Source organism: Mycteria americana, chromosome 1 (assembly GCF_035582795.1).
Source record: "Mycteria americana isolate JAX WOST 10 ecotype Jacksonville Zoo and Gardens chromosome 1, USCA_MyAme_1.0, whole genome shotgun sequence".
Taxonomy (NCBI): Eukaryota; Metazoa; Chordata; class Aves; order Ciconiiformes; family Ciconiidae; genus Mycteria; species Mycteria americana.
Window position 1 is genome coordinate 76,489,570 of NC_134365.1, and position 12,857 is coordinate 76,502,426.

The window sequence follows — 12,857 nt, forward strand, 5'->3', positions numbered from 1 at the left end:
GCTTAGCTCTTTCCATTAAATATTCCATCTGGGATGTAAAAATTACATGGATAAATCAACTGTGTGACATTAGAGCAGACTACATACAAATACTGCCTATAACCTCCAAAAACTGACTTTGGCATTCATGAGATGCACAGGGAGTAATATATTTCCTCAGCCAAAACACTTACATCTTTGGAAGGCTTTCTGAGCACGTCTCCCACACCGCCACCATTTCGCAGGCCTTGGTTTAATACGGTCACAATGCACATGAGCAGGGTGTCACAGGTCCTTTCTATTCCATCCTCCTCCTCTTCACCTGCGAACAGGAGAGCAGCAGCTTTAGGAACCACAGCATCAAACGATCACTCATCAAACAAAGCCACAATTCTGTATTAGAGAAAGCAACTGCAATACACATCTGCCTTTCATATTCTTCAGCTAGAATTTCACTGATCATCCCTATCCATTTGCACATCGCTGCTGGTGACATACTTAGGCACATCAGGCATACTTAGCCTGAAGAGAGACAGAGAAAATCCCAAGCAGTTCTCCCACCAGTAACTCCGTTAATGACCCAGAGCTGCCATCTCTATTCACAGGAGTACCCCTTTCCTTGCAAGTACTCCCACTGGTTTCAGTATGACTGCTTTTTCAGTGGGCCTCCTAAGTGCACAGCTGACACATACAGGAGAAGCAATATAAACACAGAATTAGAAGCACATTCGTAAAAGGATTGTCTTCCTGTGAAATCACTCCTCTACCTACTCATGTACAAGCCAAGTCATGTTAGCATTTCAAATCATTAAGGAGGGGCTGGTTTTTATACGGGTAAATCCGTCCATGATCTTTCCGCTAGCACATGTGCCCAAGCACAGGTCTGATATACATTAAATGAAAGACTCTCCCTGACCTCAGCTTGAAAATTTGGATTCTATTCTTATCTCTGCTGCAGAGCTGCTGCGTGGTTTTGGCTGAGCCACAGAGGGTACTATTGTGCAGGAGATATTTGAACGTGCAGAGGAGCTGGGCTGGAACACCAGTCCCTGGAGGGACTTCATCTGCCCTGGCCAGAATTCCTCCCACCATGCACTCACCCCCATGCTGCGGCTGCATCAACAGCCTCCTTTTGAAGGGCCCTGCTTGAGTTGTTCCCCGTGTCCTGCTGGCTTGCACTGAAGGGTCAGGACTGTGACTGCTGTTTCTCCTGCCTTCCTCTCTCTTTAGGGATACGTTTGCTTAAGCAGTGAAGGCAGTGATTCTCACTTGGTTTGCTTCGTGCACTTATTGTAACGTAGTTTAATAAATAACAACATCCTGCTGCGATAGTTAACTGAAACAGCATATTTAACAGCCCCAAACCACCACATCTGGGGCACTGAGATAGACTTTGATAAATTGAATTGACTGAAAGCACTCACATTACAGACAAGCAATTTGGATTTAAAACGTGGGTTCCCAAATTGCGGTGTATGCATCATGATTGGTATTTGCAGAACAGAGCTGGTATCTGCTGCCTTTGCCACCACTGCTTTTGCTACGCAAGCAAACTAAATGAGAAAGAACTCCTGATTTAAGGCACTCTGAGTAAAAAGAAAAGCAAAAGCAGACATCAGGATAGACTTCCCTATTAAACTATACGGTCATTACACACACTACTACCACTAATAACTCTAGATTTTTTTTAAAAAATGCTTAAATATTGAAACTGAAAAGATTGAAACAATAAAACCTTTTTTTCTCTGTCACATCTGGAAATTTTTTACTAGCACTATGACCTTAGTCATACCAATTCACCTCCTCTGCTTTTGTACCCTGCCTTTATTTCCTCATCCAAACATTACTCCATCAATTTTTTTTGAGCTAATATCTGTGCTTGACAAGATGACCAGCCACAAGATAAATTAAAAACCTTTATATAAGCCACAGGTTCTATTTCTTTTAGAGAACTACAGAACAAGATTTTCACTGTTCACAAGACCAGGGTCAGGTGCTGGAAACAGCAGATGGTCAGATTCTGGTGAACGGTGAGGATACACCATGGCTGCGAACGGGAAGCTGCAACACCAGAGAGAGTTATCTGCTAGGAAGTCTAACTCACAACTCTCCATGTCCAACAAGACGCAAATTCAGAGCAAGCCCAGACGCAAGATACCAGTCATCAGCTGACTGGCACATCTTCCAACACAGAGAATCAGCATCCCATGTTGCACCCAGAAGAGCAAGCTCAGGTTGCTCTTTGCCAGAGAATCATTCAGCAGGCAGCCTGAAGCTGGCAGAAACCTCCACTGCAGTAATGTAGGCTGTGGGGAGTGTACAGACATCTGTATGTCTACTCTACTTCCACTCCCAGATGTGGAGCAACAAGAGCTACCTTCAATCTGGGAGCTGGATAACCCTATGGGCACATGTTCTGCCCCAGCTGGTTTGCCCTGGTGCTCAGCAGCGCTCATTTCCTAGACTCAGCTCCTGTCAACACAAACTATGCCCATACTACCAAAAGGAGTGGATCTGTAGGTGAAATGTTGCTAAGGACCCAATGTCGACACTAACTGAGGTTCAGGGGGTTTTATTTGCAACCAGCTCCAGTCCGGTGAGTGGCCCATTAGTGGCCAGACAGCATTAGGTAGGCTGTCTTCTTATTAAGTTTAATTCAAAGTTAATGCAGGTTAAGTACTAAGACCACCCCACAATGTTAATCACAGGGTAGTAAGTGGGATGATAGGAAGATTTACTTCAAAGATCCTCATCTGATGGCCCCCAGCCACCTGGCTTCTGGGCCTGATCGCCCAACACAAGCACAGGCAGGGGAGACGCATGAGTGTCCACGTGGATCTAGCTGAACTTGCACAGCGTGGTACCAGACCTGGGAGTGGAATGAGTCTTTGAAAATGTCCCCTTTTACAAACAGGTATCTGTGCACCTTTCTAGCACAGGTCTTTACGGGCTACAGAGTGCAAAGAGCCACATACTATAGGATGTGAAGTTCCTTTAAGTAATTAAGTGCTTCACCAAGCAAAGACTTAAGTGATACAGAAATGCCTTTGGAGTGAAGAGTGGGAGGGAGATGAGACAAAATATTTTTATACTGACAGCTCAGTGCAGCAGTGAGGAAGCAGGCTGTAGACAGGGGACGCTCTCTGAGTGGAGCAGACTGGCTCCCAAGTTAACTCCCTCACCAACATGAGCAACGACTGAGCACATGTTCAACCAGTGAAATTCAAGGTAGAAGCACAGTCTCACCAGAACAAATGATGAGAGGTGATCTCATCCAAAAAGCAACGTATTTATGTCTCCACTCTGGACCTGAGATGCCATTGAGAACATTTTATGTTTCCTACAGGCAGCTGTGGACTTCTACATGCTGCTACAATGTGAATCCCACCAAATCTCAGCCTGAATTGCCTTTGCATTCCACTGCGCTCACGCTTTTGCCAGGAGAGAGATCTGTCCCAGGAGAAGACTGAAGGCAGAGCACTACTTTTTGACAGGTGATTCACTAGCTAAGATGAGCAAGACTGTTCTTGCTCAATGCTGTTTTTTTAATGTTACTGGATTAATAAAAGTTCTCCAAGATTAAGTGACAGTGCGCTCAGATGTTTTGTATAGCCCCCTTTCATCATTGCTTAATTTTAAAGAAACAGTATTCAAACAGTAAGAAATGTGAGATTTCTGTCATTTAAAGAGCTTGGCAAAAGCCACACTGCATCTCTTCTGACTGATTGATTACTCTTTGAATGCTGCATCTTTGCCAATAGCTCTTAGACTGTTTTCTCTATCTAGTCAGACAGCTTCCCATGTTGTTTATGAGGCCTGTTTACACACCAGCTGGGGAGAAAAAGCCTACTTTTATAGCCCTCTCCCTGACACCCTTGATCCTAAAAACTCAAAAATTAGTAGTGGAAGAGTAAGGCCTGTGAAACAGCGTTCTACTGGAATACAGGATAGGAAGGGACCACTTATGTCCTCAGCTTCAGCCCCCAGCAACCACAGGTAACTGTGGCAGTAAATATTTTAAACCCATAGACTATCCGCTGTGCACAAACCCACACTGCAAAGGCCACAACACATTAAAATGAACTTAACATCTGTAGTGGAAGACCAACCATCACAACTGGACTGTGCCACAGGAAGAGAGTAGGACAGACGGAGTTGCACCACCATCAAAGGTCCCTGTCTAGCAGCGTGTTTGGCCAACAAAACTCCCAAGTGACCCTGTAGCCTGAAACTACAGAAGAGGGCAAAGCACTCTGTCAGCCTCATCTAGGAAAAATTCCTTCCTGACCCAATATCTGGTAACTGGTATCTGGTAACTGTCCCAGCAGGATACACTGGTCAGACCTTTTATTTTGACTGAGCGTATGTAAAGTTGACAGGATCCTTCACAGAATCATAGAATAGTTTGGGTTGGAAGGGACCTTTAAAGGTCATCTAGTCCAACCATATAGATCAGATTCATAATGCAGGTATCGAAGTAAAACCAGGTGGACTCAACTGCTGAACCAGAGCAATTAAGCTCTTCACTTGCCACAAGCACGAAGCAACACAGCTTGGGTATTGCAAGAAAGGCTTGCAACAGTCTGCATTTCCTTGCATTTGCCACAAGCTAAGAATGCATAGATGGACTGCTGCCTGCGCTTAGCTGAGCCACAGTAACTTGTTAAGACATAGTAACTTGATCCTGGATCTGGGCTCTTAGGTCTTCTGGCTTAGAAGTATGTAAAAAGTATACACAAAAGCTTGCTGATATATGCTGCGCCATTAAAATCAACTTATGTGGCCCTAAATGTGTGTGCAGGTGAGGATGCTGCAGATAAGCAGCAAGCTTTTTGTCTCAGCAAAGTCAGCTGGAAAGAAGCGACCTGTACGTTAAAGCATAATGATTCAGCAAGCTCTTTTAGTAACAGAATTAATGTCAATGCAATTGGAAATCAGGTGTGGGAAGCACTCGCATCAAAGGCAAGCTGCCAACCAAGCTCCAAGCCTTGCGGAAGTTGAGCTCTTCTGACTTACAACAATGATCATCTCTCCTCACACTAGCAGAAGTCTTCGCAATAACAACACACAAATCCCTCTGTTCTAACTGATCATCAGTTTGGGGGAACTTTTGTACTAACCTGGGTTAATAATTGGGATGCTTGTGGAACAGTTCTCTTTTGCGCAGGCTCCCACCATTGATGTGAGGGTTGTAGTGGGGACTTCACCAATACCTGTGGAAAAAGCAGGATATTGACAAAAAGACAGATGCTGCATCAATACAACGTTTTAAATCATTATTTTCTAGAAGTGAATCACTGATTTGAAAAGTTGAGAAGAAAAAGCAGAACAAATTATACCACCAATTCCTCCTTCCTCAAACAGTCTGCCTCAACAGCTCAAAGCAATCACAAGGAACAAAACCACAGTTTTATATTTACTATATATCACAGCTATTCCCATTTCGTCTCCTGAAATTAATGAATCTACATCAAATGCTGCTACTTCTGGTTAGAACAAAATATATTCAAAGCAAGAAACAACTGTCAGATACGAAAATAATGTCAGTTTTAAAACCATTAGATAAATTATTCACAAAAGCTGACAAGAAGGACACCAAGCTGATGTTCAGTTATCCTGAATGTAGAATATTTAAGAGTTTTCAAGGATTATAACACAGTTTGGTACTCATTTGTAAATATGTATGGGTTCGTGTAAAACACTGATTTAACATTCCCAAAGTGGGTAAATGTGTACATCAGCTTGATTTTATCAAACCAATTTTATCTTGTGCATCTTCAACAATTTTCTGCATTTCAAATCAGAGGTACAAAAAGGTTTAAGGAGAAAAAAAACGAAGGCAAAATCATACAACCAAAGTAACAGTCTAAGACAATCTGTGTAACACAGAAAAAATGTGCTCTGACTTTCTGTTTGTGCTACTTTATAAAGAAAAATTTAAAGCACTTGTCTTGGGATGCATAATGTTCCATCAGTATATCATCAGCATATTTTCTTGATGAGTTTTTGATCAGGAATGGCAACGTATAAAGCCAGCAAGAATATATCCACACCACAAAAATCTGCCAAGAACGCAACAGAAGAAACATAAACACACAGGAACTACTGCACTGGACCAGACCAGTGCTGCGTGTAGGCTCGCATGTGTTCTTCTACGATGGCCACAATTATCTTTCAAAGTGAAACTTCAGACCGTAAGTTCTGTCCCAAAAATTAATGGTAAGTCACATACAAGCCAACTTAGACCTTTCAAGATGATCAGTGGCAAAAAGCAAGGTGAGTTAAAGAAATCTGTCAGGTTCCTTTTTTTTCATATGGTATCAAAACAGCTACATGAGTACACCATGCCCATGCACCCTGAACGAGCTTTGCCTTCTTTGTGTGCTTTAGGTCCTCAAATAACAAATTTAGGAAAAAGCTGGCAAACACTGAGTACACGCAGGCCGGGGTGGACCCCACTAGTTGTTCTGTGTTTGTGTACGGGTCTGAAGAGCTCAGCATTTGGGAAAATCAAGCCTCTGTGAATTTAATCACAAGCTATTCTCAGGTATTTCTATGCAGACAGTTACTTCTCTGCCCATGCTCCCAGCAGGCTGGTTGGCAGCATATACAAAGATCTCAACAGACCAGACCTAGCTTTTTTTCTAGCAAAGCAAGTCTGTAACTCTCTATCCACATTGGTAAAATATCTCATTCCAGAAAGCTGAAATCCTGGCCTTTTAAAACTGGTTAAAAATCTCCCAATGATTCACTGAAGCCAGGATTATACACTAACGGTGATGTTCATGAAATACACACTGAATTTAAAAGATGGTCCAGGAAATCTCCTATCAGCAGAAGTGTGCATTCTGTAATAAATTTCTGCTGGATGAAGCTTAAAAAGTAATCAAAGGAATACATCTAGTGAACATGTTAAGATCACATGCCTCACGCAGTACACAGAAACTACTACGAGCTGCTTTTAAGGTGAATAGAGAACCAATAGAATCCACTTTGAGTTGCTCTTCCAAATGCTTAGGAAATTTAGATTTATTTTTTTTATATTAGCGTGAGATAGAAAAGAAAAGGCAATAAATCAAGTGTGAGCATTAGATTCACTATTTCAACAGATAAACCTAGCCTAAAACAACCCTACACATTAGATTTTACCCAGAGACTTAATTTAGTCCTAAGGTATCCAGAGTTAGTTCTGCTCCCACAGATAGAAACAAAAAAATTACATTTCCTTAGAGCGAAGTTAGGTTAGACAGATAGAAAAGGTGTACGTCAGAAGCAAATTTTAACATAAAAAACAATACCTGCAACAGGGGTCCTGATTTTCAATCTGTCGACCTCCATGATAAAGTCATCTTTCAAGAAGAGGAACCCAACGATGGAGAAGAGATAAACTAGGATGAGTGCTAGCACTGCAGTGAGGATAATGGAACGACCATTCCGGGTAACACTTTTTATCACATTTAGCAAAGTCTCTTCTCTGTACACCAGATCAAACAGCTGGGAAAAGCAGACAGTAGAGGAAAAATGAATAAAAATGAAGCAATATATAGATGCTACATAGGAAAACAATCTGAACTACTGAAACATACATCTAGTCATGTTCTAAATTCTCAGCTTCATAAACACACAATTCACATTGATTTCAGTGGGAGCTGGACATGCTTATAGGAGGAGAAAATCTAGCACAGAACTTTAAATTTTAAGATAGATTATAGCAAAATACAAAGCCACAAAGTATATATTATATATGAGCCTGATCTAGACATGGGTAACAGTTACCACCAAGATCCATTGTTTCCCCATGTTCAAAACTAGGCTAGATTAAAATTAAAAACAAGGTCTTCATACTATGGATCTACATCTACAAATTAATTTTTCATGTTATCTCCCATCTGATAAACATGCATGGGCTGCAACTCAAAAATGCACTCATGTATGCAAGTAATTACATGTCTCTAAATTGTTTCTTTGAGCTCATGGCATCATTTAAAGGTCACTCATGTGTACAAGGATCGGGGCCATCTCTGTTTAGGACAAAGTTAAATTCATTGGACTGTTTGTATAAAACTAGAAACTTCTATTCTTCTTTACCCTGCACTACATGCTTTCCTGATATTTAACTTTAAAAAAAAGTATACATTAAGATAATACTGCTTTAAACGTCAAAGGCCTAAAATAGCAATTAAACATGCTAAGAGCTTTTCAAGAAACTACAGCGTTTTTTTTCTCTTGCAATTCTATTGATGTTCTATAGTGCTTTGGACCTTATCTATAATGTATGTATTTCCACTTCAAAACACACAGATTACAGATATAAAGTGACACACTATGATTTATCAAAATGGTCCACAGAAGAAGGTATTAGTCACAATTCACAAGATCTGGAATCCACAGCCTTGTGAAAGGATTAATAACAAAGGAAGAAAGAGGAAAGACAGTTATCATTCATTCTGTACAAGACAAAGCTTAATATGAGGAAAAAATATTAGGGTTTAGAATATTTCCACTACAAAGTGAACACCTGGAAGTAACTTGGGAACATGAACAGTTATAACAGCCATGAATCATGGACATTTGTCAATAGCAGTCACTGAAAAAAGTAAGTACATAAAATGTTTCTTAAACTACTTGGCACTTTGGAAACTCTTTTAAGGTAGAGATCACCTTACTCATTGGAGGAATAACAGATAATTTGCTATGCATTTTTTAAGCAGGAGAGTAACATCCATTTGAAAAGTGTGCTGCAGCTACAGCCACAAAATCTTGCCTCCTTTGAAATCTGCCCAAACTTTGAAGCTGACTTTAATGTCAAGATCTGCAAAACCTGACTTCAACAGGAGCTCTACCAAAGTAAGGACTGAACCCCTGATAATTTTCGTGTGCTTAACACACCTCTGTGAAATGCTGGGAGCTCACCACTCTTCAGGAAGCTGAGAAAAATACAACAGGAAAGTGAACCCATGTAAATGACCACAATTCAGTCAGTCTCCCTACAAGTTTCGCACGCTCCGGTATAAAGCCAAAGGATTAGAAAACAAGAGCAGTACACCTTTTACTGCTATTCAGCATGAAGGGAGCAGTTAGCTGAGTTTAGCATAATTTTGTATGATTCATTTTCTTTGCACCTGTATCATATTATAAAAAGGCATTCCATCTGGGTAATGGCAACAAAAGAAAATGAAAGTGGGATACATTTGAAGTGATGAATCTTCCTGCTACACCAGAGGCATGCTGTCCCTATTTCCCAAGTAGTTTTTTTGTTGTTGTTATTAGGGCTGCAAGATGAACTGAGGAATGGGATCCTTTGATATAAGAATGATGCACACACCAGTGGACAACTCCTGTCCCAAGGAGATTATGCTTGACACTAGATATAGGAACATACACAGAATATATGTATGCTGGGGAAGGGTGGGAGAAAGGAGTGGGCTGTATGATGATTGTCTAAAAAGAAATGAGCAAATTTTCAACTCTAAAACAGATAAAATAAGTCATAACAGAAACAGGTTCTAATGAAAACATCAGCTCCTAAGGGGCAGCAACACAACGGCATGCTAAAAATACACATGATTTGGCTTGATTGTCAGGAAGAAATTGAAGACAGCTGCATGGGTAACGGTATTTTCTATTTTTGCAAACTTTTCCCCTCCACAGAAGCACATACTTACCAGGAAACTATAGAAGAATTCGTGCACACAGAGGCCCAGCATGCAGACCAAGACATATGCTACATGATAGAGAAAAGCCATGTCCATGATGACCGCTCTGTAGCCACGGGTAAAAGTTCCACGGTTCCCAACAAAGCTCACCAGAAACACTATTTTGTTACAAAGCTGTGAGGGGAAAACAAAGGCGAGGTATACTCCATCAGATAAATTCCGTTATTTATTGTTTGTATTGCTGCAGTGTGTGAAAAGTCTAGAGAGGTTGCTTTGACTAAATGCTCAACTTTTAGATAGCTGGAGTCAGATGAGAGAAACTGAACTCCCAAGGTACTGGGAACAAGCCCACGAGAATAAGTGGAAGTACCTCACCCCTCTAGCACTGCACTGTGCCTCATTACATTGTGATTTATTTCTATAACATTAGCGAGTAGGCAGGGTGGCGAGTAGGCAGGGTGGGATTAATGTCATAAGGCACTACAAAAACAACTGGGGAGTGAATTCCTAACAATTCTGAGTTTAGATCCGAGACTATGTAAGAGCAGTTAGGCATGCTACTACAAAGAGAACAATAGTAACACAACAGAAAGCGTGTGGGGTGTGTGTGAGATCTACCATTTCCTTTAGATCATGTTTTTCAATATAAAATCCCTAAAAAAAAAATACTGGGGGTTTTTCTGAAGTACAGCATTTAAGCAACAGCATCAGATTCTCCATTGCTCCTCAGCTTTGCCTGCACGTGAGCAGTGCAGAAGTAAATACGAAAGGGGCTAACCTCATCTGTTTGGTAGTGCAGGACAAGCAATGAGGACTCAACATGGTGTTTTCTTTCACAAATTTGACATGGGCAAGCGCAGCTTACTTGCCTTTACCTTTGACTATATGTCTGGGTAGCTTTAAGTATGTGAAATTCTCACAGAACTAGTGGCAAATAGCCCAATACTTTGCTGCCTGGTGCTAAGGTGAATTAGAGCTGGAGCAGTCAGGCAGAAATCTGCACAGATGACTTATGTGCATGACTGTATATCTTGCCAAGCTCAGTAAACATGCAAACATAGATGTAAGTTAAGAAATCTGGAAAAGGGCTGAGAGAATTTTTAATTTTGAACACTTTTTTCTTCTCAAAAATACAGATTTAAGCTGACAGAAACATCTCACAAATTTGTGTCAATTTTGCTGAGCGTATTGGTAGAGAAAATTATTCGTCTAACATAAGAAACTGTAAATTTGATTCCTCTTATTCAGCAATAATTCTTTAAATTTCATATTGTTTTTATTTTTAAAGCATTTGCATATGCACAAAACCAAAACAGCTTTTTTCTTAGCTTCCCACTTTGCTGATACTGCTGTTTTGGGATGACTGGAAATGATTTATGTTTTTGGCTTAACCAGTGAACCAGAAAAAGAAGTTCTTTGCACAGCTCTAATCAAGGGCTTTTTTTAATAGGAGACCCTTAATATCTCTGCTTCTGCTGAAAGGGAAATTCTGCTTGCTTTTTAAGTACTTACATTAGCAGCACCAAGAAGTATCAAGGTAGGACCGAGCCCTATAGTATATATAGACCTGAGAATAACAGACACCAAAAAGGGTCGAATACCAACAGGCTTGGAGATGAAAAACAGCATTGCTGTACAAAACGCCACTGCTATCCAAAGGAGGAGTGAAAACAACGGAGAGAGCGTGCCTGTATAGAGGAGAAAAGAAGATTTGAGAAAGGCATCTTTGGAGAGTCCATTTTTCACCAAGAAACAGATCCAAAAGATCAATTCGTTTGCCAATATAGCTAACGAAAAGCAGGATTCATGCACCACAGCTGCTGACCACAACTTGCCCTAATTGCAGCAAGAACTATTATTATCATAGTATTGTTGACTTTTGCACAGGTAATAATAAGGGCAGCTAATGAAATTTCCATTAAAATCCGAGGAGTGCTCAGAGATGAAACAGTTTACCCTTCTCCTGGAGCGAGCTACTAATCAGCTCCCTTCTGCAGGGATCATTAGGGCTCCTCCAGTCTAATTCCATGATTGCTCAGCTACAGAAATAGCCGGTCCTCGGGGTGGCGCAGCAAGTGGCACCGCGCTGCAGCGTCACGTTTCGATCCCCAACAGCGCGGAAGCGCCCTGGTTTTAGAAAAGCAGCTTTCTTCTGAACGGCTGCGGGCGTTCAGCGGGAGCCTCCGCCTCTGCACGGGAGCAAGGCACTTGCCGCAGCGGGAGGCAGCCACGGGGACTTCGACAGGAACGGGCAGCATCTGCATTGCCGAGAGCAGCTGAATAGCTGTGCCTTGCTCCTGGGGAGGCAGCGGGTCCTGGGTCTTGCTGAGCTCCCGCGGGCATGTGAGCCGCTGCCTTCAGAGTCAGTCTCTTTGCCGCTCTGCAAGATGCTAGCTCCAGGCTCTCCCTGAGTTTTGAGCGATGCCCCTAATTTTCCCTCTCTCCTCTGCTTAAAGCCCTGGAAACACACCACGTTGCTGTGATATAAAAAGCACATTCAGATCTCGGAGCACTGTCACACTTGTACACTGACTTCTATTGTTATCAGATGAACTGAGAGGTCAGTGACGGGGGGAGAAGGGAATAGAAAATTTAGCTAGACTCACAATGGAAATCATGCTATCTCTTTGGCAACAGATACACAGCTGAGCAGCATCAGTGGGATTAGAAAACAATGAGATGGGGCCCCAGCCTCAACATTCAGATGGCATCCGAACTTTTTCCAAAGTTCAAGAGCTTTTATATCCTTGGCAGGAGGTTCAAGGTCGGCTCTGTCAGTTTCTTCGCCAACAAGATTTGGAAACTTTTAATAGATCCTAAAAAATCACTTCCAAGTGGATCTGAAAGGTGAGGCCAAAGCACTCAGTGTTTCTTTAACAAATCATTTTTCCTTCTTCCCTACTGCAGGTCAAACAATTTCACATCGCAGGACCCCCACCGGTAACATGTGCAGACATGCATGCTGGAGGCAAGGAGTCCTCATCTGGAGCACAATTTCGCTTATGTCATATGATGTAAGAACTGCAGAAATCTACTGAAAGGCAGCCTTCTTGGGATTAGACCAGCCCAGGCACCTCAGACATCTGAGTATGGGGGGATTTACACGACGTAAAGGGGAAAAACGGGAGACAAACTCCGGCTGTTTGGTTTTGGTGGAGGGGGAGGCTGGAAGTAAGGAGGCTGCCTCATGACCTGCTAATCCCATTTGGCCACACCTATTGT

At 41.8% G+C, this 12,857-nt stretch overlaps 1 protein-coding gene across 3 annotated transcripts in view; it reads right to left on the reverse strand.

The window, feature by feature from the left end:
* The window catches only part of ITPR2 (inositol 1,4,5-trisphosphate receptor type 2), a 269,451-nt gene that overhangs the window by 29,924 nt on the left and 226,670 nt on the right, over positions 1–12,857 (reverse strand). For all 3 annotated transcript variants that reach the window (XM_075506773.1, XM_075506765.1, XM_075506756.1), the window contains 5 exons: positions 11,148–11,323; positions 9,645–9,809; positions 7,278–7,473; positions 5,100–5,192; positions 174–301 (listed from right to left, as the gene is read on the reverse strand). In XM_075506773.1, coding sequence (XP_075362888.1) covers positions 174–301; positions 5,100–5,192; positions 7,278–7,473; positions 9,645–9,809; positions 11,148–11,323 — 758 coding nt within the window. The remainder of the gene's footprint in view (positions 1–173; positions 302–5,099; positions 5,193–7,277; positions 7,474–9,644; positions 9,810–11,147; positions 11,324–12,857) is intronic.